The 23,475-nt window shown below is 39.5% G+C and overlaps 1 protein-coding gene across 2 annotated transcripts in view; it reads left to right on the top strand.

Moving 5' to 3' along the window:
- Positions 1–23,475, top strand: part of MAG (myelin associated glycoprotein) — a 245,553-nt gene that overhangs the window by 220,352 nt on the left and 1,726 nt on the right. Inside the window, exons 9-11 of one of the 2 annotated variants that reach the window (XM_053691255.1) lie at positions 3,592–3,688; positions 10,836–10,935; positions 14,081–14,121. In XM_053691255.1, coding sequence (XP_053547230.1) covers positions 3,592–3,688; positions 10,836–10,935; positions 14,081–14,113 — 230 coding nt within the window. In that variant the 3' untranslated portion in view covers positions 14,114–14,121. The remainder of the gene's footprint in view (positions 1–3,591; positions 3,689–10,835; positions 10,936–14,080; positions 14,122–23,475) is intronic. The other variant, XM_053691254.1, reaches the window with a different exon arrangement.

The raw sequence follows: 23,475 nt of genomic DNA, 5'->3' as shown, positions 1-23,475 counted from the left end.
TTCTGCTGCATGCGCCTACAGTCAGCCCTACCCTGAATAATCCCCACCACCAGAGCAGTTACCTGGTAACAGTTGTAACCCCAGCAGAACCTTTTCTTATACATAATGATTGGTTGGATGCCGAGTTAGGGCTTAGCATTCAGTGCTGCACAGTGCACACCTAAAACAACACATGGCACTAGCTTGGCATGTCACATGATCCCAGCACAGTCTGGCACAGTTTCTCACAAATAAATATAAGCAGAGAACTTTTGACTGTGACAGTATTAGGACTGACATCAGCAGACTGGCATGAACCAACAAAGACTGGGCCCTGGGCAGCTGCCCCTTTTGCCCTGTGTTAAAGACGGTCCTGTATATAGGATACTTATATGTATATATATATATATTTATATATATTTATACATATATATAAATATATACATGATTATGTATAGATATAGATATATACAGATATATATATAGGAATATCTATTTATTAATACTGCTATGTGCAGAACATTTAAATGTGAAATATTACAGTAAATACATAGTTAAAACCTTTATTAAATATGAATATTACATAAATATGACTTTTCATGTTTTCATTTACTTAAAGGGACATTCCAACCCAAAATTGAAAACCACATGTATGCATTTCAGATTTGAATAGAAACATTTTTGTAATATACATGTAGTAGCAAAACTGTTTCTTATAAAAGCTATAGCTGTTTCAAAAGTGTATTTAAGTATGCGCCGTGCACCAGCATTTTAAACACAACACTTACTCAGAGAGCCTAAGGTGCTTGTACCATCTGGCAATGACTCAATTTGTTAATTGCTGACATGATACAAGCCCCACTGGCTCTCAGGGAAGCTGCAATATTTTAAATGCTGGTGCACTGAGAATTTCTAGCTATGATTCACACACACGTGCAGAGAAAAATGTTAAGACTAAAACAGTGATAACTTTTACTAGAATCATTTCTGCTAATACCTGTATAATGCAAATATTTGTTTATATTAAAATATGTAATTCATCTATGTGTATTTACATTTTGACCGGAATGTCCCTTTAACTGCAAGGGTCTCCAATGCACTTCTATATATGTCTATATATGTGTACATATGTATTTATGTGTTTATATGTGTATATATGTCTGTAAATACATGTATACCTAAATAAATACATACGTACACGTGTGTGTGTGTATATATATATATATATATATATATATATATATATATATATATATATATACAGTATATACATCTTTAGACATGTATATGTATGTATCTCTATGTTAAAGCCCTGCTTTATTTTTCTAACACCTGAGACCTCATACCTCTTAGCCCTTATAACTTTTTGCGCAATATTTTTTTAATTATTCTTATTAAATGGTATTATGAATGTAACTGTACTTTGTAATATATTTTTGATTTTGCAAAACAGTTAACCAGAGCTCTGAGGTCGTTCTATCCTGACGCATGTTAACTTCAATAACACTCAAGTGATTGCATTTACATTCAATTTGTAATACAAGCGAAAAAAAACAGACGCAAGCAAACAGCCGCAAACAGAGCAATTTTTTTTTTTTTTTTAAACTAAATGAAGATTGGCCAGATTTTTTGCTCTAATGCTGCAACTATATGTGTCATGCAGAATGAGATTATTAGACCAGATTAATATGTGGTCATAAAAAATGTTTGTGTGACTTTTCTCTACATTTAGTCAATCTGATTGTTGTAGACATTTTAGAGAAAACAGGCAAGAATTGTCTTAAGTGCTCACCCCTATGCTCACCCACAAAATATCCGTGATCTCCCAACATGGAAAAAATAGGTTTAAACAAATGAAAAAAATGGGAAGCGCTGAACGCAGGGGTCAATATAAACTGATAAAAGTTTAAATAAAATAAAGTAAAAAAAAAAAAATAGCAAACCTAAATATAAATAGATCTATATTTCATAGAGAGTAAAATTAATTCTCAAAAAACGTTGTGGCCACAACATACAATAATTAATAAATAATACAATAATTAATAAATAAATATGCATCCTATATTAGCACCATATATTTAAAATCCAGATGTTACCACCATAAAGCAAAGTCTCAAAAAAAGATTCTCTGTATAGCAGACACTGATTCATCCAATATGAAGTTCAGTTGATAAAATGACGTTTTGTATTCCTTGGAACACTCTTACCGCATCGATTTAATCCTGTTTGAGGCCCCTTGTAATCTATTAAATCACCAATGTGTTCTCTGAATTTCAAGCGTAATCTCAGCGTTCACACTCACCCGAAGTCTCCCCAGGGTCTACGGTCATGTGACTTGCCTCAACACGTGTATTCGGCTGGCCAATCGGGAAATCGGTAAAGAGTGAACTGCTCCAATATCAGCACTGATATCCGTCACAGTCCTCCAAAAATGATGAATTATCTGAAAGTGCACGTCACTGTTAATCAGTATGTTCAAAAACAGATGTTTGCTATGCGTTTCGGCGCTACATGTGCGCCTATATCAAGAGATATCTCTAGCAATACAAAACAACAACATGATAATGTGTGGCAGGATCATGGAATTCCTATTTTATAAATATGCAACATGTTTGTTTGCAGCTGTCTGGAAATACCTTGCTTAAAGGGAAATGAGACTCAAAAAATGTATTTTGTGATTGAGATAGAACATACTATTTTAAAAAGTTTCCAATTTACTTCTATTATAATATGTACTTTGTTCCCATGATATTCTGTGTTGAAAAAATACCTAGATAGTAGACATGTGCGATTCGGTTCGGTTCGATTCGGAACCAAATCTCCGAATTAAAATAGTGCCGAATCTACTGAATAAATACGAATAACTTCGGATTTATTCGGATTTATTCGGTAGATTCGGATGGCCATGGATTACACTGGTATTGTACAGTATATTAGGTTATATCACTCTGCTATGGGTTACACCTAATGTACATAATACTAGTCTAATCCCACCTAACACTTACCGAAATTCCGAATTTCAGAACCGAACCGAATCGAACCGAATCGAACCGAATTTTTCGAATCCGAATGAATCCGAAACAAATCTGAACTGAATTTATTCGAATCCGAATGAATCTGAAACAAATCCGAACCGAATTGATTCAAATTTTTCCGAATTCGAATCGCTCCGAACCAAAATTCGAAAAAATACTAATCGATCCGAACCGAACCGATTTTTTTCGCCATGCACATGTCTACTAGATAGGTTACTAGAGCACTGCATGGCAGCAAATAGTGCTGCGATCTAGTGCTCTTGCTAATGGATAACATTTTTGCAAAACTGTTGCCAAATAGTGCTCCAGAAATGGGCTGACTCCTAAGCATAATTCCCTGCTTTTCAACAAAAGATACCAAGAGAACTAAAAAAAATTGAAAATAGGAGTAAGTTAGAAAGTTGTTTAATATGACAGGCTCTTTCTCAATCATGAAATAAAAATTTGGGGTTTCATATCCCTTTAATGTTTGTTTAATGTCTCATGTGGCTGCATTTTTAAAGGTTTCCCAGTTTTGTTCCTCTGTTTTCACTTTGAACAATTATTTATAACTATACATATTTTTTCCCTTTTTTAGATAACTTACTTTGGGGGAAGATTGGACCTGTTGGAGCTGTTGTTGTCTTTGTAATACTTGTTGCAGTTGGTGGATATTTTATTAAAACAAGAGAAAAGTAAGAGGGTTTAACTGTCTCATTAGAAATCGTTTTATTTACTAATAACTACTACAAGAGACATATTAATGTGACAATGAAATGCTCTAATCTATTAAAACATTGTATTCTATTATTGCACAAATGCTCATTGGTAATTATGAGTCTGACCTCACAAAAGGATCAAACACAGATAAAAGATTTAAATTTATTCCCATTTTCAAAATGTGCAGTCTTTTTGTGCACACACATTCAGAGGCACCATTTCCTACGGAGCATGTGCAAGAGTTTATAGTATAACCCTATGAGTCTGGTTAATGGCTGTCTGATTAAGGGGACAGAGAAATGACAGATAACTTTGTAACAACAAAAATCTACTGCTTGTTTAAGTTGCAATTTTTTATTGCATTTATTAAATATGCAATTGTACTGTGTTTAAGAGTCTTTAAATGTTATACTTCACTCAGGCTCCTGCTGCCATAACTACCCCCTGCATGCTTACTCAATACTTGCTTCAATCAGGCTCCTGCTGCCATAACTACCCCCTGCATGCTTACTCACTACTTGCTTCACTCAGGCTCCTGCTGCCATCACTGCCCCCTGCTTGCATACTCACTACTTGCTTCACTCAGGCTCCTGCTGCCATAACTACCCCCTGCATGCTTACTCACTACTTGCTTCACTCAGGCTCCTGCTGCCATAACTACCCCCTGCATGCTTACTCACTACTTGCTTCACTCAGGCTCCTGCTGCCATAACTACCCACTGCATGCTTACTCACTACTTGCTTCACTCAAGCTCCTGCTGCCATCACTGCCCCCTGCATGCTTACTCACTACTTGCTTCACTCAGGCTCCTGCTGCAATCACAGCCCCCTGCATGCTTACTCATTACTTGCTTCATTCAAGCTCCTGCTGCCATCATTGCTTCCTGCATGCTTACTCACTAGTTGCTTCACTCAAGCTCCTGCTGCCATCACTACCCCCTGCATGCATACTCACTACTTGCTTCACTCAAGCTCCTGTTGCCATCACTGCCCCCTGCATTCTTACTCACTACTTGCTTCACTCAAGCTCCTGCTGCAATCACAGCCCCCTTCATGCTTACTCATTACTTGCTTCATTCAAGCTCCTGCTGCCATCATTGCTTCCTGCATGCTTACTCACTAGTTGCTTCACTCAAGCTCCTGCTGCCATCACTGCCCCCTGCATACTTTCTCATTACTTGCTTCACTCAAGCTCCTGCTGCCATCACTGACCCCTGCATACTTACTCACTACTTGCTTCACTCAAGCTCCTGCTGCCATAACTACCCACTGCATACTTACTCATTACTTGCTTCACTTAAGCTCCTGCTGCCATAACTACCCCCTGCATACTTACTCATTACTTGCTTCACTCAAGCTCCTGCTGCCATCACTACCCCCTGTATGTTTACTCACTACTTGCTTCACTGAAGCTCCTGCTGCCATAACTACCCACTGCATGCTTACTAATTACTTGCTTCACTCAAGCTCCTGCTGCCATCACTGCCCCCTGCATGCTTACTCACTACTTGCTTCACTCAAGCTCCTGCTGCCATCACTGCCCCCTGTATGTTTACTCACTACTTGCTTCACTCAAGCTCCTGCAGCCATAACTACCCCCTGCATGCTTTCTCATTACTTGCTTCACTCAAGCTCCTGCTGCCATCACTGCCCCCTGCATGCTTACTCACTACTTGATTCACTCAAGCTCCTGCTACCATCGCTACCCCTGCTTGCTTATTTATTGCTTGTGTCACTCAAGCTCCTGCTGCCATCACTGCCCCCTGCATACTTACTTACTACTTGCTTCACTCAAGCTCCTGGAGCCATCACTGCCCCCTGCATGCTTACTCATTACTTGCTTCACTCAAGCTCCTGCTGCCATCACTGCTTCCTGCATACTTACTTATTACTTGCTTCACTTAAGCTCCTGCTGCCATCACTACTCCCTGCATACTTACTCATTACTTGCTTCACTCAAGCTCCTGTTGCCATAACTACCCCCTGCATACTTACTCATTACTTGCTTCACTTAAGCTCCTGCTGCCATAACTACTCCCTGCATGCTAATGTATTGCTTGCTTCACTCAAGCTCCTGCTGCCATCACAGCCCCCTGCATACTTACTCATTACTTGCTTCACTCAAGCTCCTGTTGCCATCACTGCCACCAGCATGCTTATTCACTACTTGCTTCACTCAAGCTCCTGCTGCCATCACTGCCACCAGCATGCTTACTCACTACTTGCTTCACTCAAGCTCCTGCTGCAGTCACTGCCCCCTGTATGCTTACTCATTACTTGCTCAACTCAAGCTCCTGCTGCCATCACTACCCCCTGCATGCTTACTCACTACTTGCTTCATTCAAGCTCCTGCTGCCATCATTGCTCCCTGCATGCTTACTCACTACTTGCTTCACTCAAGCTCCTGCTGCCATCACTGCCCCCTGCATACTTACTCACTACTTGCTTTACTCAAGCTCCTGCTGCCATCACTGCCCCCTGCATGCTTACTCATTACTTGCTTCACTCAAGCTCCTGTTGCCATCACTGCCACCAGCATGCTTATTCACTACTTGCTTCACTCAAGCTCCTGCTGCCATCACTGCCACCAGCATGCTTACTCATTACTTGCTTCACTCAAGCTCCTGTTGCCATCACTGCCACCAGCATGCTTATTCACTGCTTGCTTCACTCAAGCTCCTGCTGCAGTCACTGCCCCCTGTATGCTTACTCATTACTTGCTCAACTCAAGCTCCTGCTGCAGTCACTGCCCCCTGCATGCTTACTCATTACTTGCTTCATTCAAGCTCCTGCTGCCATCATTGCTCCCTGCATGCTTACTCACTACTTGCTTCACTCAAGCTCCTGCTGCCATCACTGCCCCCTGCATACTTACTCACTACTTGCTTCACTCAAGCTCCTGCTGCAGTCACTGCCCCCTGTATGCTTACTCATTACTTGCTCAACTCAAGCTCCTGCTGCAGTCACTGCCCCCTGCATGCTTACTCATTACTTGCTTCATTCAAGCTCCTGCTGCCATCATTGCTCCCTGCATGCTTACTCACTACTTGCTTCACTCAAGCTCCTGCTGCCATCACTGCCCCCTGCATACTTACTCACTACTTGCTTCACTCAAGCTCCTGCTGCCATCACTGCCCCATGCCCTGCATACTTACTCTCTACTTGCTTCACTCAAGCTCCTGCAGCCATCACTGCCCCCTGCATGCTTTCTCATTACTTGCTTCACTCAAGCTCCGGCTGCCATCACTGCCCCCTGCATACTTACTCACTACTTGCTTCACTCAAGCTCCTGCTGCCATCACTGCCCCCTGCATGCTTACTCACTACTTGCTTCACTCAAGCTCCTGCGGCCAGGTCAAGAGGAGCTGCCTGACTTCACTGCAGTCAATGCTGGAAAGATTTTTGAAACATACACTATCATCAGACTCTCTTTCTAAGTCTTGGTAACAAACAAGCAACTCATTCATATTTTCCATTGGCTTGTATATTAACAAGTGATTCATTCACAAACATTTTGGGATTTATTTTGCATTATATTGATTACTAAGCGCTATTTCCCCAGAGTATTTTAATTTTTATTCTTTTATATTTTCGATATCGTATTCATATATTTAATTTTTTTTACGTATTTCATGTTTACATTTATTGTTTGCTGATTTGAGTATTATTCGCCTTATGGTTATCATTATTTATGGTTTTAACATTCATGACTTAGCGAGTTTATATCATATTATTGCATTCTTTGGAAAGATCGCTCCTCTATCAGATCCTCTCCTGGGATTTGCAGTAGTTTCATTCTTATTTATTGCTTGCTTCACTCAAGCTCCTGCTGCCATAACTTTCGCCTGCATGCTTATTTATTGCTTGTTACACTCAAGCTCCTGCTGCCATTGCTGTCCCCTGCATGCTTACTCATTACTTGCTTCACTCAAGCTCCTGCAGCCATCACTGCCCCCTGCATGCTTACTCACTACTTGCTTCACTCAAGCTCCTGCAGCCATCACTGCCCCCTGCATGCTTACTCACTACTTGCTTCACTCAAGCTCCTGCTGCCATCACTGCCCTCTGCATGCTTACTCACTACTTGCTTCACTCAAGCTCCTGCAGCCATCACTGCCCCCTGCATGCTTACTCACTACTTGCTTCACTCAAGCTCCTGCTGCCATCACTGCCCCCTGCATGCTTTCTAATTACTTGCTTCACTCAAGCTCCTGCTGCCATCACTACCCCCTGTATGCTTACTCACTACTTGCTTCACTTAAGCTCCTGCTGCCATAACTACCCCCTGCATGCTTATTTATTGCTTGCTTCACTCAAGCTCCTGCTGCCATCACAGCCCCCTGCATGCCTACTCATTACTTGCTTCACTCAAGCTCCTGTTGCCATCACTGCCTCCAGCATGCTTACTCACTACTTGCTTCACTCAAGCTCCTGCTGCCATCACTGCCCCCTGCATACTTACTCACTACTTGCTTCCCTCAAGCTCCTGCAGCCATCACTTCCCCCTGCATGCTTACTTACTACTTGTTTAACTCAAGCTCCTGCAGCCATCACTGCCCCCTGCATACTTACTCACTACTTGTTTCATTCAAGCTCCTGCTGCCATCACTGCCCCCCTCATGCTTACTCACTACGTGCTTCACTCAAGCCCCCTGCTGCCATAACTACCCACTGCATGCTTACTCATTACTTACGTCACTCAGGCTCCTGCTGCCATAACTACCCCCTGCATGCTTACTCATTACTTGCTTCACTCAAGCTCCTGCTGCCATCACTACCCCCTGCATGCTTACTCACTACTTGCTTCACTCAAGCTCCTGCTGCCATCACTACCCCCTGCATGCTTACTCACTACTGGCTTCACTCAAGCTCCTGCTGCCATCACTACCCCCTGCATGTTTACTCACTACTTGCTTCACTCAAGCTCCTGTTGCCATCACTGTCTCCTGCATGCTTATTTATTGCTTGCTTCACTCAAGCTCCTGTTGCCATCACTGCCTCCTGCATGCTTATTTATTGCTTGCTTCACTCAAGCTCCTGCTGCCATAACTACCGCCTGCATGCTTATTTATTGCTTGTTACACTCACGCTCCTGCTGCCATTGCTGTCCCCTGCATGCTTACTCATTACTTGCTTCACTCAAGCTCCTGCTGCCATTGCTGTCCCCTGCATGCTTACTCATTACTTGCTTTACTCAAGCTCCTGCAGCCATCACTGCCCCCTGCATGCTTACTCATTACTTGCTTCACTGAAGCTCCTGCAGCCATCACTGCCCCCTTGCATGCTTACTCACTACTTGCTTCACTCAAGCTCCTGCTGCCATAACTACCCTCTGCATGCTTACTCATTACTTGCTTCATTCAAGCTCCTGCTGCCATCACTACCCCCTGCATGCTTACTCACTACTTGCTTCACTCAAGCTCCTGCTGCCATCACTACCCCCTGCATGCTTACTCACTACTGGCTTCACTCAAGCTCCTGCTGCCATCACTACCCCCTGCATGCTTACTCACTACTTGCTTCACTCAAGCTCCTGTTGCCGTCACTGTCTCCTGCATGCTTATTTATTGCTTGCTTCACTCAAGCTCCTGTTGCCATCACTGCCTCCTGCATGCTTATTTATTGCTTGCTTCACTCAAGCTCCTGCTGCCATAACTACCGCCTGCATGCTTATTTATTGCTTCTTACACTCACGCTCCTGCTGCCATTGCTGTCCCCTGCATGCTTACTCATTACTTGCTTCACTCAAGCTCCTGCTGCCATTGCTGTCCCCTGCATGCTTACTCATTACTTGCTTTACTCAAGCTCCTGCAGCCATCACTGCCCCCTGCATGCTTACTCATTACTTGCTTTACTGAAGCTCCTGCAGCCATCACTGCCCCCTTGCATGCTTACTCACTACTTGCTTCACTCAAGTTCCTGCTGCCATAACTACCCTCTGCATGCTTACTCATTACTTGCTTCATTCAAGCTCCTGCTGCCATTATTGTTCCCTGCATGCTTACTCATTACTTGCTTAACTCAAGCTCCTGCTGCCATAACTACCCCCTGCATGCTTACTCACTACTTGCTTCACTCAAGCTCCTGCTGCCATCACTACCCCCTGCATGTTTACTCATTACTTGCTGCAGTCAAGCTCCTGCTGCCATCATTGCTCCCTGCTTGCTTATTTATTGCTTTCTTCACTCAAGCTCCTGCTGCCATCACTGCCCCCTGCATGCTTACTCATTACTTGCTTCACTAAAGCTCCTGCTGCAATCAATGCCCCCTGCATGCTTACTCACTACTTGCTTCACTCAAGATCCTGCAGCCATCACTACCCCCTGCATGTTTACTCATTACTTGCTTCACTCAAGCTCCTGCTGCCATCATTGCTTCATGCATGCTTACTCACTACTTGCTTCACTCAAGCTCCTGCTACCATCACTGCCCCCTGCATGCTTACTCACTACTTGCTTCACTCAAGCTCATGCTGCCATCACTACCCCCTGCATGTTTACTCATTACTTGCTTCACTCAAGTTCCTGCTGCAATCACTGCCCCCTGCATGCTTACTCATTACTTGCTTCACTTAAGTTTCTGCTGCCATCACTGCCCCCTGCATGCTTACTCATTACTTGCTTCATTCAAGCTCATATTTCCCTCACTGCTCCCTACATGTTTACTTTTACATAGGAGCAGTAACCCATTGTAGGCTGGTAACAAGTTCTTTGCTGAACGCTGCTGGGAGTGATAGGGCAGTTGTAAGACATATCCCCCTCCCCCCTTCAGTATTTAAAATAGTTGATTCCAGTGTTAGGCTCACATAGCTATTTATAGCAGTGTATTAACATCTCAGGTAGGACTGTCATAGCCCTGCATGACCTGAGCCATTAGAGGGAGCTGCTCACAATACTAAAAGTGGGAGAGGGACAATGCTGAACTAATCATATCTTACAGTGCTGTTGGTGAAATTTGAAATACTGTTTATCTACCTAAAACATATTAATAAACTCTATGGCTGTTAAAAATAAGCATCATGATCAGTTTGTACTTTTTAAAGTTTAAATCCATTACTTAATTTATTATTATAATTATATTATTATATTATTTAGCAAGTCTCCTTTTATCTTATTGCTTTAGAAAGAATATCCCAGAAAGTTCTAGCTTTATTCAAACTGAGACCTCTCCAACGTCATATAGTGGTGACGGATCAAGCAAGAAAAATCTTGGAAAGATAGAGGTAATGTAGTTTTATGTAGATGGACAAATCTAACACAGCTACATAGTTTTTTTTAGTTTTTTGGGGGTAGTCACCTTAAAGGGACATTGTACACTAGATTTTTCTTTGCATAAAGGTTTTGTAGTTGATCTATTTATATAGCCCACCTGGGAGTGTTTTTGTAATAATGTATAGTTTTGCTTATTGTTAAACAACATTGTGCAGATTTTCAGACACCTAACCAAGCCCCAAAGTGTTAGATGTATACTGATGTCTACACTTTTTTTGCTAGCTCCTGTTTGTCTCATTGGGTCTTTTCATATGTAGGGGAGGAGGAAGTATCTGCTCTTCCTGCTTTCCAAGCCCATTTCAGTGGGTGTACCAGTTAAACCTCATCAACAGTGCTAAATTGTGAGCTTCTAAGTCATTTTTTTAAGGTTTTATACTGGATTTTTAGATCAATATCTGTGCGTATTCTTCTTTATAGTAGTGTCTATTACATGCAGTTATATGAAAATTGTTGTACACTGTCCCTTTAAGGATTATTATAATTAATTGTTGACTATTGTAGACAATACTTTCTCTGGCGCATACAATTTCAGTGTCTGTAGCAGGTAGCATTGCCACCTCGGCCATGTTTTCCTGGACTCTTATGAGTTGCACATGCTGTAGTGTTAAGGGAGAAACACGTATGGTGCTTTTCATCAGCGCTATTCATGTTTTGTTAGAGGCACAATGCATGTTTCACCCTGCTTACCCTGTAGCATGCATAACTCATAAGTGTCCAGGAAAACATGGCTGAGGTGGCAACCCTACTTGCAGAAGCTGCACCATATTCATGTATGACTTTACATGGACACTTTAAAAAAAAAATGAATATGCTAGCGATACAAAATAAAAAAAAAATGTTAATTAGACTATATGTCTAAACAGCAAATAGCCTGCTGGGCAGATAGTTATCAGACTGTGTGGCAATGCTAGTTGGGCCATTTTTTCCTTTCTGTTTCTCTTTAGTATGTTGTTTCTTAAAGGGACATTAAACACTAAATACATGCTAGATAGAATGATGCATTCAAAGAAAAGATTAGTCCATGACTATGTAGATTTATTTTTTAAAGTTTCATTAGTTGTTTAAAAAGTGACAAGATAAGTGTAAAGTTTTAGTGTCTTAAAACACTGGGAGCTGCCATGTTGTAACTTGTGTTACCTTCTCTGCTGTGGCCAATTACGGTCAGTTATAAATAGGTCACTAGAGTGTGCAGCCAATGGTTGTGCTGGATTTTACAGTGTTCTGCACTTCCATTTCTAACAGAAACTGAAAAGCTCACAATTTCAGAATGGAATTACAGGCAAAGAGGACAAAATAAATAATGAAAGTATATTGCAGAGTTGTTTTATTATATACAATTTATCATTATTACCATCTCAAAGTGTTTAATGTCCCTTTAAACACTTAAAGGGACAGGAAACTCAAGATTAAATGTTCATGATTCAGATAGTTCCTGCAATTTGAAACACATTTCCAATTTAAATATGCTTTGGAGAGTAGACCTAGTTACGCTGATAGGAGCTTAGGAGTGTGCATGTGACTTTAGCATTCAATGGCAGCAGTGTTTGCAATAATGTGTAACATTGTTATAAACACTGCTTCGAGATGTGCATGCTTCTGAGTTCACATAGGATTACTCTTTAACAAAAGATACCAAAAAATGAAAAAATGAAATTGATAAAATAATAGGTTAAAATGACATGCTCTGTCTGAATTGTGGAAGTTTAATTGTCCCTTTAATTGTTTTAGTCATAGCCATCTCCGTAAAATACATTTCTAGTGTAATTGCCACATTAAATACTAAGTAAATCATTGCTTGAATGATGTATTCAAAGTGAAGATTAGCCTGAGAATAATTGGTACATGTATTTTTAAAAATGATATTCGTTGTTTAAATATTGAAAAAATAAAAATAATGAGAGCATATTGCAAAGTTGTTTTACTTCATGTAATCAAACAATTTATATTAATACCTTCAGGTATTTAATGGCCCTTTAATTAGTAGAAAATTGAGCATGTGAATGATTAGCATTAATTAACAAATATAACTTATACACTACAGTGTAAGCAGAAAATTTTCCAATGTGTAAGATGCAAACAAAATAAAATAAACTTTCTCAAACATAATAATATCAGTGGAAATATGATCAGCAGAGAGAGCTGTTGTGCACATGCGCTGCACATCATTATAAATATGATAGCTCACTGACATCAAAACAGTAACTCACGTGGGTGCTTATGTTTAGGTATAAGGAGCTTTTGTCTCCCATTGTCCCCCCCTCCACCCAGAAACTCATAATTCAGACTAATATGTATTTAAAATGATCCTTCTGTATATTCTTAAAGGGACATAATACTCATATGCTAAATCACTTGAAACTGATGCAGTATAGCTGTTAAAAGCTGACAGGAAAATATCACCTGAGCATCTCTATGTAAAAAAGGAAGATATTTTACCTCACAATTTCCTCAGCTCAGCAGAGTAAGTTCTGTGTAAAAAGTTATACTTCAGCTGCTCCCAGCTGCAGGTAAAAATATAAAAAAAAAATGAAGAAATGAACAGCAGCCAATCAGCATCAGCAGTGCTGAGGTCATGAACTCTTACTGTGATCTCATGAGATTTGACTTAACTCTCATGAGATTTCATAGTAAGCTTCCTTTACTTGATTGGTGAAATATGAGAGTTCACGAGGCTCATCCCTTCTGCTGTCCTAGGACAGACACACTAAAATGCTGCTTAGAAATCCTTTACAATGGGAGGTGGCTACTGAGGAACATTTGAGGTAAAATATCTTTCTTTTTTACATACAGATGTTCAGGAGATATTTTCTAGTCAGCTTTTTACAGCTATGCTGCAGCACTTTAAAGTGTTTAAACATTTGGGTATTATGGCCCTTTAAATAAATGGAATTCAGTTGGATTAATATTTACCTCTATTGTTACATATTTTGGGTTCCATCACTGTTTGACTTTTTATATTATAGTGGAAAAACAAACAAATAATGCAATTGATTTAAATTTGAGCTACTCAATTAATTTGAACAAGTGCAAATGTATGTAACCAAGAGCAGTTAGTGATAGAACATCCGTATATATTATGACTTCCTTCTTCAATAGTCAGGAGAGATCTGCTCGCTGGAAGGAAAGTGACCCATAAAGTAAGTAAAGGATTCTTTGTGTGAGCAGTGTTGTTACCTATTACATTAACTGTTGGGAATGGTGAAACAATATGTACAAATGGGAATGAACTCATTTGTAATAGAAGGTGTTCTAAAAATCATTAAACAACAGCAGAAAATGACTTAATGTTTATCACAAATCTTAAAATCCATGATTCAGTTTTGGAATATAAACGTTACAATTGTGTTACAATGTTAAAAATACATGAACATTTAAATATTGCATTAAAGGCACATGAAAACCATCATTCTTTTTTAGATACATATAGGGCATACAATTATAAACAGCTTTCAAATTGAATTCTATTATCAAATATGCTTCATTCTCTTGGTAGCCTTTGTTGAAGGAGCAGCAATACTTTACTGGGAGCTAGTTGAACACTTTGGGTAAGTCAAGGACAAGAGGTGTAGCCACTAATTACCAGCTAGTTCCTATAGTGCATTGCTGCTGCTGAGCCTACCTAGGTATGCTTTAAAACAAAGGATGCCAAGAGAACAAAGCAAATTATATAACAGAGATAAATGGCAAAGTTGTTTAAAATTACATGCTCAATCTCAATCATGAAAATGTAATTTTGACTTTACTGTACCTTTAAACATGGAATTAGCCAATCATAATGGAGTCTATCACAATCTGTCAAATATCTGCTCCCAGTAACGTTTCAGTTTTTGGCAATATGGGAAGTAAATTAGAAACAGTTTAGATCATGAGATCCAGTAAGTTGGTAACATTTTAGTTCATATCCATTTGTAAATTTCTTGTTGTTTCACCATTGACCATCTTTGATGAGTTTTGCATGTGTTACCAGCTGGTTTATGTCAGTGTCTAAAGTGCAACCTGTCCAATTTCTCTGTAAAATAATTATGCTCTTCAGCTGATGGCATGCAATAACAGATTTCTGTTTGTATTTACTGTCAATATGTCACATTGTTTTGTTAGCAGTTCTGTTTAATATCAATATATCTTGTGTGTTTTGTATTTTGTGTATTACGTTCAATGTTATATCAGGGTTTTCCAACACTAGTTCTCAAGGGGTGGGAATAAACCAGCTTTTACAGATATACAAAGGAAAGAAGAGTAAATCAGTAACTCAGATATTTCAATTTGCACTCAAAGTGATATCTGGTCTTCCTCAAACTTGATTACAGACATTGGACAAGCTTGGAGTCTACTAAATATGTAATTCTTGCAAGAAAAGACTATGAGGCCCATTTATCAAGCTCTGAATGGAGCTTGAGGGCCCGTGTTTCTGGCAAGTCTTCAGACTCGCCATAAACAGCAATTATGAAGCCGCGGTTGGGTTGATTGACACCCCCTGCTGGCGGCCAATTGGCCACGAGTCTGCAGGGGGCGGCGTTGCACCAGCAGCTCTTGTGAGCTGTGGTGCAATGCTGAATACGGAGAGTGTATTGCTCTACGCATTCAGCGATGTCTGTCAGACCTGATCTGCACTGTCGGATCAGGTCCGACAGACATTTGATAATTCGGCCTCATTATGTGAACTTAGCTTAAATAGCTATGCCCTTTGACTACTTTGTGTTTAGAAAACGTCTTTTTAGCCCAAAAACCTATCATGCCTACACATTTATAATATTCCTGGTCAAGAACAGTGCACAGCAATATAGAATTTACACTACTCACAATAAAGTGAGATGGCCTGGTTTTATGGTGTGTTGATGATGCTCATAACATGGTCTATGACCTTTCAGTGTTTGTGCCAGTAATAGTGAATGCTTAAGCGTATTATTCTCACATATTTTCTTTTAATAAAATGGGTAATATCTTTATCACATACCCATGCTTACTTTTGCAAAATATCAAATTCTACTATACTAGAGGGGCTGGTATAAGTGACTCATGAATGTGAATACACAAAAATTGTACACAAAACACTTTGTGGTCAATTTACTATTGGCCGAATTGGGCCAATTTACCCTGTTTGCGTGGAAGCCTTTAGGCTTGCCAGAAACAAGCAATGATCTATAGAACGCTGCTCCTAAACTCATACGCCACCTCTGAGGGAGTGTACAGCAATCCACCTGATCCTATACGATCGGGGAGATTGACACCCCCTGCTAGCGGCCGCAAATCTGCAGGGGGCGGTATTGCACAAGCAGTTCACTAGAACTGCTTGTGCAATGCTGAATACGGACAGCGTATGGTGTCCGCATTCAGCGATGTCTGGCGGACATAATACTCTACAGCGTATCATGTCCGCCAGACTTTAATAAATTGACCCCATAAAGTGTAATGAGATAAACATAATTTGAAATACATTACTAAAAATGAATCTAAAGCATTTTCTGTTGTGGGAATGCAGTACAAATGATAAATTTGCTCTTTCCATTTACCTGTAACAATTAAATGTTTTGAGGCATTATAGGGACATGAAACCCTAAATACATTACATGCACCTCCCTTTAATTATGAGTGCCGCCATTTTGGAACCTTGGTTACACTGCGGGTATCTGAATAAGAGTTGCGGCACATGTGCAAACAGGTCAGCACTGGAATACAGTGAAAGAGATTTCATCATGGTGGCACCAATTACTAGAAATAGAGGTTATATCCTCCATACTAAGCTTATAAAATGTATTTAGCGTTTAATGTTCCTTTTAACTTGCCATAGATTTAATTACAGATTTGACTTTTTTACACAAATTCATTCAACCATAGTGGTGACAGCTTATTTGTCCAAGATGGCTTATTTTATTCTCCTTAACCACTTACCCTTTTCTGCTGAAGCAAATTCAGTTATTACGCATATTCAGTAGGATGCCTGTGATGTCTTTTCCATAAAAATTCAGGCAATTTTTGATCAAAGCATCTGAACAGACCACTCTTTGTAGGGAGAATTTCAGGTTCCTAGACTATTTGTTACCATAGCTATCTGCTATATATACCCTCTAGGTCAGGGTTCTTCAAACCACGGGTCGGGATCCATTACTGGGTCGCAACACCATGTTTACTGGGTCACAACTTATGTGTGTGTTATGGGAAAGTGTGTGTTATATAAGAGTGTGTGTGTTGTATGAAAGTATGTGGTGTGCGTGTGTGTTATATGAATGCGTCTGTAGTGTTTGTGTGTGTGTGGCATGTGTGTGTATGTTTTATGAGAGTGTGTGTGGTATGTGTGTGTGTTATATGAATGGGTCTGTAGTGTTTGTGTGTGTGTGGCATGTGTGTGTATGTTTTATGAGAGTGTGTGTGGTATGTGTGTGTGTTGTATGAAAGTATGTGGTGTGCATGTGTTATATGAATGCGTCTGTAGTGTTTGTGTGTGTGTGGCATGTGTGTGTATGTTTTATGAGAGTGTGTGTGGTATGTGTGTGTGTTGTATGAAAGTATGTGGTGTGCATGTGTTATATGAATGCGTCTGTAGTGTTTGTGTGTGTGTGGTATGTGTGTGTGTTGTATGAGAGTGTGTGTGGTATGTGTGTGTGTTGTATGAGAGTGTGTGTGGTATGTGTGTGTGTTGTATGAGAGTGTGTGTGGTATGTGTGTATGTTGTATGAGAGTGTGTGTGGTATGTGTGTGTGTTGTATGAGAGTGTGTGTGGTATGTGTGTGTGTTGTATGAGAGTGTGTGTGGTATGTGTGTGTGTTGTATGAGAGTGTGTGTGGTATGTGTGTGTGTTGTATGAGATTGTGCGTTATTACATTTTAAACACTTTCAAGTTTGACTATAATCAGGAATAAAGTACGCACATATTTTAGTCATTTTGACAAAAATTACAACTACCATGTTCTATATTACTTCAGAAATTTTTAGACCAAGCATAAAAAAAGGGTTGCGAAGTTATGTGGTATTATGGCACTGAGTCTTGTTAAAAAAAGTTTGAAGAACCCTGCTCTAGGTTACATGGTTGTCATATATGTGTTCCATGACAAGGCTCAACTCAGATAAGAATCGGGTTGGATCGCGTATTACAAGTTAAAAGTAAAATTTTTGGATGTGAGCGAGTCCAGACGAGGGCTAACTTTAGGACTCTGGATATCGCGACCACGTTAACTTCTCCCCATAGACTTCCATGGAGCGTGCAAACTGGAAAAAACCTAGCACTTATTGCTTACGTGTAGAATATTAGATTGCACCATACTTACGTATGATGGAGCACCGAACAATCCCACTTTTCAGTGATGTTTACAGTAAAGCAGGGAAAATAAAAAGTGAATGTGTTTTGAAATATTTGTTTTATTTTCCCAAAGTGGATTAATTGTTGAGTATTATGTCCCTTTAATGCATGGTCTGCTCTTATTGGTTTAAAACCACACTTAAGGCTCTATTTAAGTAGCTATCAATGCAGCTTCTGAGCACCTTCGAGTGAGCCTGCAGCTAAGACTTAAAAAGGAGTGGTCATTAGACCGCTACTTGTTAATGTATACATCAACTGTAAAGTGGCGTATTTAAATTCTCCTGAACTTTTTCGACCAGGGAGATTGACAGCCCCTGCTTGCGTGTTATTGGATGCACACAAGGCAAAACATGCAATGATAAATGCGAGCAGCATAGCAAAATAACTTTTGATTTTTTATCAAAAGAGCTTAATCTTTTTTCAGGATAGGGTTTTTAAAGATCTTTTTTTGGGGGGTTACTTTGGTTTTAGTAATTTTTTTTGTAACATAGAGGGTGTTAGGTTAGGGATCTTGGGGGGGTTAACAGTTAGGAGGGTATTTTGTGATGTGTGGTATTGGCGGTTAGGGAGTTAATATGTTAGGGGTAGTTTGCGATGGGCGTATTGGTGGTTTATGGGTTACTAGTATAGAGAGTTTATAGTGTTAGGCTATGTGGCGGTTTAGGGGTATATAGTGTAACGGGGTATTTTGATGCAGGCTATGTGGCTGTTTAGGGGTAAATAGTGTAGTGGGGTAATTTGTGGTGGACTATGTGGTGGTTTAGGGGTGCTTAGTGCAACTTTTTTCACATAACAAACTCTTTATGTGAGCTTTGAGTTCACGTAAAAAGTTTGAGCCTAAAATGTGATTGTGTTATAGCGATTGCATTTACTTTCAACTTGTAATACGAATGCACATTGACACTCAACGCCATCCATAGAGTTTGCGCAAACATATTTGCGTTAATTGAGCTAATCAGAGGTCATGACCATTTCAGACTCATATAAATTACATATTAATAGTAATTTCTAATATTATTCCGTTAAATTGATTTTAGCTATTTGTCAAGTTGTGGAAACTATTAGTATTACATAGAACAAACACAATCACATTTTGCTCTCAACAGGTACTTGTGTATCTAAACAATGAAGGTCATTTTTTTTAAATATCAATAGATAGTTTATTTATTGGAGAAATAGATAAAGAGACATTTTAAATAAAGCATATCAACATTTAAAGGGGTTTGGAAGTTAAAATAAATCTTTCATGATTCAAAACGTAAAAATAAAGTTAAAAAAGCAACTTTCCTATTTACTTATTTTATCTATAACACCTCTGTCTCTTTGTATCCTTTGTTAAAACATAGCTCCTTTCCATAGCTCTGATATTCGAAACTGCCATGAGGCAGCAAAATATTTAAAAGAGATCCAATGCAATGTCGAGAAAGCTCTCAAAATATTAAGAAGGATTTGCTAGGGAATAGTTGGACCTTGACCTCTTGTCTGTATGGATTTTTTTTTCTGAGGACCCTGGTTGTTATTTGAAGATTGACTTTGTGATAAGTCTATTCAGTTGTCATGTTTTTATTGTTAAATAGAAGCGACCATGGCCTTGTCTTAACCTCCAGCCAGGCCCGGACTGAACGTCTGGCATACCGGGCAAATGCCCGGTAGGCCGTGCTGTAATTTAGCCCCGCCCACCATGACCGCATTAGTATTTGTTTATGTGCAAACATTTTTTTGAGAAATTATAAATTATTTATTGTAATATCATTCCTATGTTTGACAAATATTGTTTACATGCATTATGCAAAATATACACATTTATTCTCATTGCCAATTGCCTTGCCCCTGGCCCTTGCCATTATTATAATATCGGGCCGGCCTTCAGTGACGTCAGACTGACTCTGATTAATTATACACGGCATGCGGCCGCACTAAACTGATGCCACGTGGGCATGCTGTGTCCACTTAATACATACTGTGTCAGGACTAAGGAGTAGGAGAGAGATGCCGGCCCGATCCGAACTTATCATTCTGAGCCTGAGATGAAGATAAGAGCTGCAGAGCAGACTCAGCAGGTGAGGTCAGACAGAGGCGGCCGTATATTGGGGATCTCATGGGGATGACACATGCTATGTCATGCACAGGCGCCAAACTATCTCTTGTCTTCTTGTAGGGGTGGGCGGGAAACAACGACTGGTACAACCACTAGTTAACTTAGCAAACATTAAGCAGTCCAGGGACAATCCCTTTGAAAAACTTCTCAGTACTGTTTTAATTATATTCTTTGCAATGACCAAGGACAGATACAAATAAGCTTCATACATGGCTTCTTTGTAGGACTGGGGAAAAAATGTCAATATTCAAAGATAATGAAAGTATCGTACAAAGACATTTTTTACTACACATAATGAAATATTCTATGGAGAAATACATTTTGTGATCTCTTATTTTTATGATTAATTCAATCTAAATTTCAATGAAACGAAACATTGGGTTTCCCCTGCTATTTCAAATAAATAATGGTGTTAGTAGGTTTATCAGACCTGTTGTAACTGTGCTTAACACACAGGATATCCTGACCTTACTCTGGCCTCACACTGAGATTTAAAGGAACATTAAACCCCAAAAAAATATTTTATGATTCAGATAGAGAATACAATTTAAAACAACATTCCAATTTACTTCTATTACCTAATTTTCTGCAATCTTTAGATATCCTTAGTTAAAGAAATACCAATGTACATTGGTGAGCCAATCACATGAGTCATCTATGTGCAGCCACCTATCAGAAGCTACTGAGCCTATCTAGATATGCTTTTCAGGAAAGATTATCAAGAGAATGAAGCAAATTAGATAACAGATGTGAATTAGAAAGTCGTTTAAAATGGTATTCTCTATCTGAATCATGAAAGAAAAAAATGTGGTTTAATGTCCCTTTAAGCTTATTACATTCTTCAGAGAGTCACAGACTGGTCACACAGTGAGAATCATTGGGGAAGCATATTAGGAGGTGATTGTCCTTAGACATGTACTATGTAGACTGTTACTGTACAGTATTGTTCACAATACACAGGGTGACTAATGAACATGGCTATTTTATCCCAAGTTCTCACAGTTTGCAGTTCTACCTGGTACCAGGTGACTATTAATTAGAGAGCAAACTTTCCATAACAGGATATCGTGGCTTTGTATAACCTCTACAACCACTAGTTTAGGCTGCAGCAGTAAAAGAGTGAGTTGAGACACAGACGGCCACAGTGATGCAGTCAGCACTGATTGAGTCTACTTAACATTATTTTATTATAACTTAGAATGTGAACTGAAGTCTACAGAGGCCTAGAGCAGCAGGTGAGGTTGCGTCTTTATTTAAAAACTGATTGCTGGGGGCTCAGTCTCAGTATGTAATCCCTAGATTAGCAGAATATATCAGACAGTATTTGAGTGTCAGGGGTCTATAAAATGTATTCTTTTCAACAAACTGAAATTTCAAAACATCCTCTACCCTGTAATTGGAAATATACCAAAAGATGAATGAGGAATTCATTTTTTTTTGCTATACAGGTAGCTCTCAGTTTACGCCGGGGTTAAGTTCCAGAAGGAATGGTTGTAAATCGAAACCGTTGTAAATTGAAAACAAGAAATGGAAAGAGAGCGTCACAATAGCGTGATATCATCTGGTCATACAGATTTGTGTGTAGACAGGTAATATGCTTACCAGAGCGTGTGGCACTGTGCTGTGACCAGTGCGTGAAAGCTTGCTAGCACTTAAAACAGTGGCTAGTACACTGCAGGAAATGTGTTCCTTAGGATCTTCTCCTGGTTCTCACTTCTTGAACACCTCCTGATGTCTTGTCTTAAATTGAACAGAACAACTCATGTTGTTATATTAGTATTAGAATACCACAATATGGACAACTTCTCAAATAAAATTGCTTTATTCAATGACGCGTTTCTCAACCCCAACTGGGTCGTTTCATCAGATAAAAAGCGAATGCAATCAGTTACAATTGTTAACAATATATACACATTGTATATCTCAAAAGGAAGTTGTCATGAGGTATCTATCCAATAGGAAAACGTTTACGGATATCAGCTGAAAAAGCCGGTTCTAGCACCCAGCTGTTACAAATTAACAAACCACTGGTGGTAAAAAAACATATGTATACAAAGGATTATGTAAAATAATTGAATCTCTTACATTAAAAATATTACAATGCATCAGATCTCAATCGAGTGTAAGTATTCACTCGATCTATTTAATTACATTAGAAAGAACTGTCAGAGCTTGTCAGATATTGTGAGTGTATCGGAACAGATATAAAGAGCGTGAATCAAAAATGATTCTTTGTTTTATCTATAGTGATTGTAAGATACAAATTGTTAGTATATCATATAACCATATCGGGATGTGTTTCTAAATGATTTTATCTGATGAAACGACCCAGTTGGGGTTGAGAAACGCGTCATTGAATAAAGCAATTTTATTTGAGAAGTTGTCCATATTGTGGTATTCTAATACTAATATAACAACACGCAGAGTTGTTCTGTTCAATTTAAATCAAGATATCAGGAGGTGTTCACGAAGTGAGAACCAGGAGAAGATCCTAAGGAACACATTTCCTGCAGTGTACTAGCCACTGTTTTAAGTGCTAGCAAGCTTTCACGCACTGGTCACAGCACAGTGCCACACGCTCTGGTAAGCATATTACCTGTCTACACACAAATCTGTATGACCAGACGATATCACGCTATTGTGGCGCCCTCTTTCCATTTCTTGTTTTCTAACAGCTTTCCCTCACTCTCCGGGATCAAGAGGAGCTGCCTGTTCCTTTAAAAACGGCTCCATTGCTCAGGTCTGGTTATACACTCATTTCAGCCTGCCTGTGTTTAATCACACAACAGACTGTATCATCATCAAACTAAGTTTAATGAACAAAAACGTTTTTTACTTGCCTTTTTCTGCAAACAGTTCTCTGCATTGAGTCTGCAGCTAAGGGAAGTGGCTTCTAGATCTTGTTCCTTTGAAAGCTGAACCATTGATCATGTCTGGCTTGCTTTTCTTTGCATGTGTTTGCTGCAACACAAGCAGACAGCTCCACCTACTGGCTATTTTAATGTATGCATGTGCTAATGCTTTCAATAGCAGTCAATGCTTTTCAATAGCAAAAAAAAGGGCGTTATTCTGAAACGGCGCAAATTGAACCATCGTAAA

The sequence above is a fragment of the Bombina bombina genome, chromosome 8, assembly GCF_027579735.1.
Source record: "Bombina bombina isolate aBomBom1 chromosome 8, aBomBom1.pri, whole genome shotgun sequence".
Lineage (NCBI taxonomy): Eukaryota > Metazoa > Chordata > Amphibia > Anura > Bombinatoridae > Bombina > Bombina bombina.
This window is presented reverse-complemented; position numbering and strand designations above follow the sequence as displayed.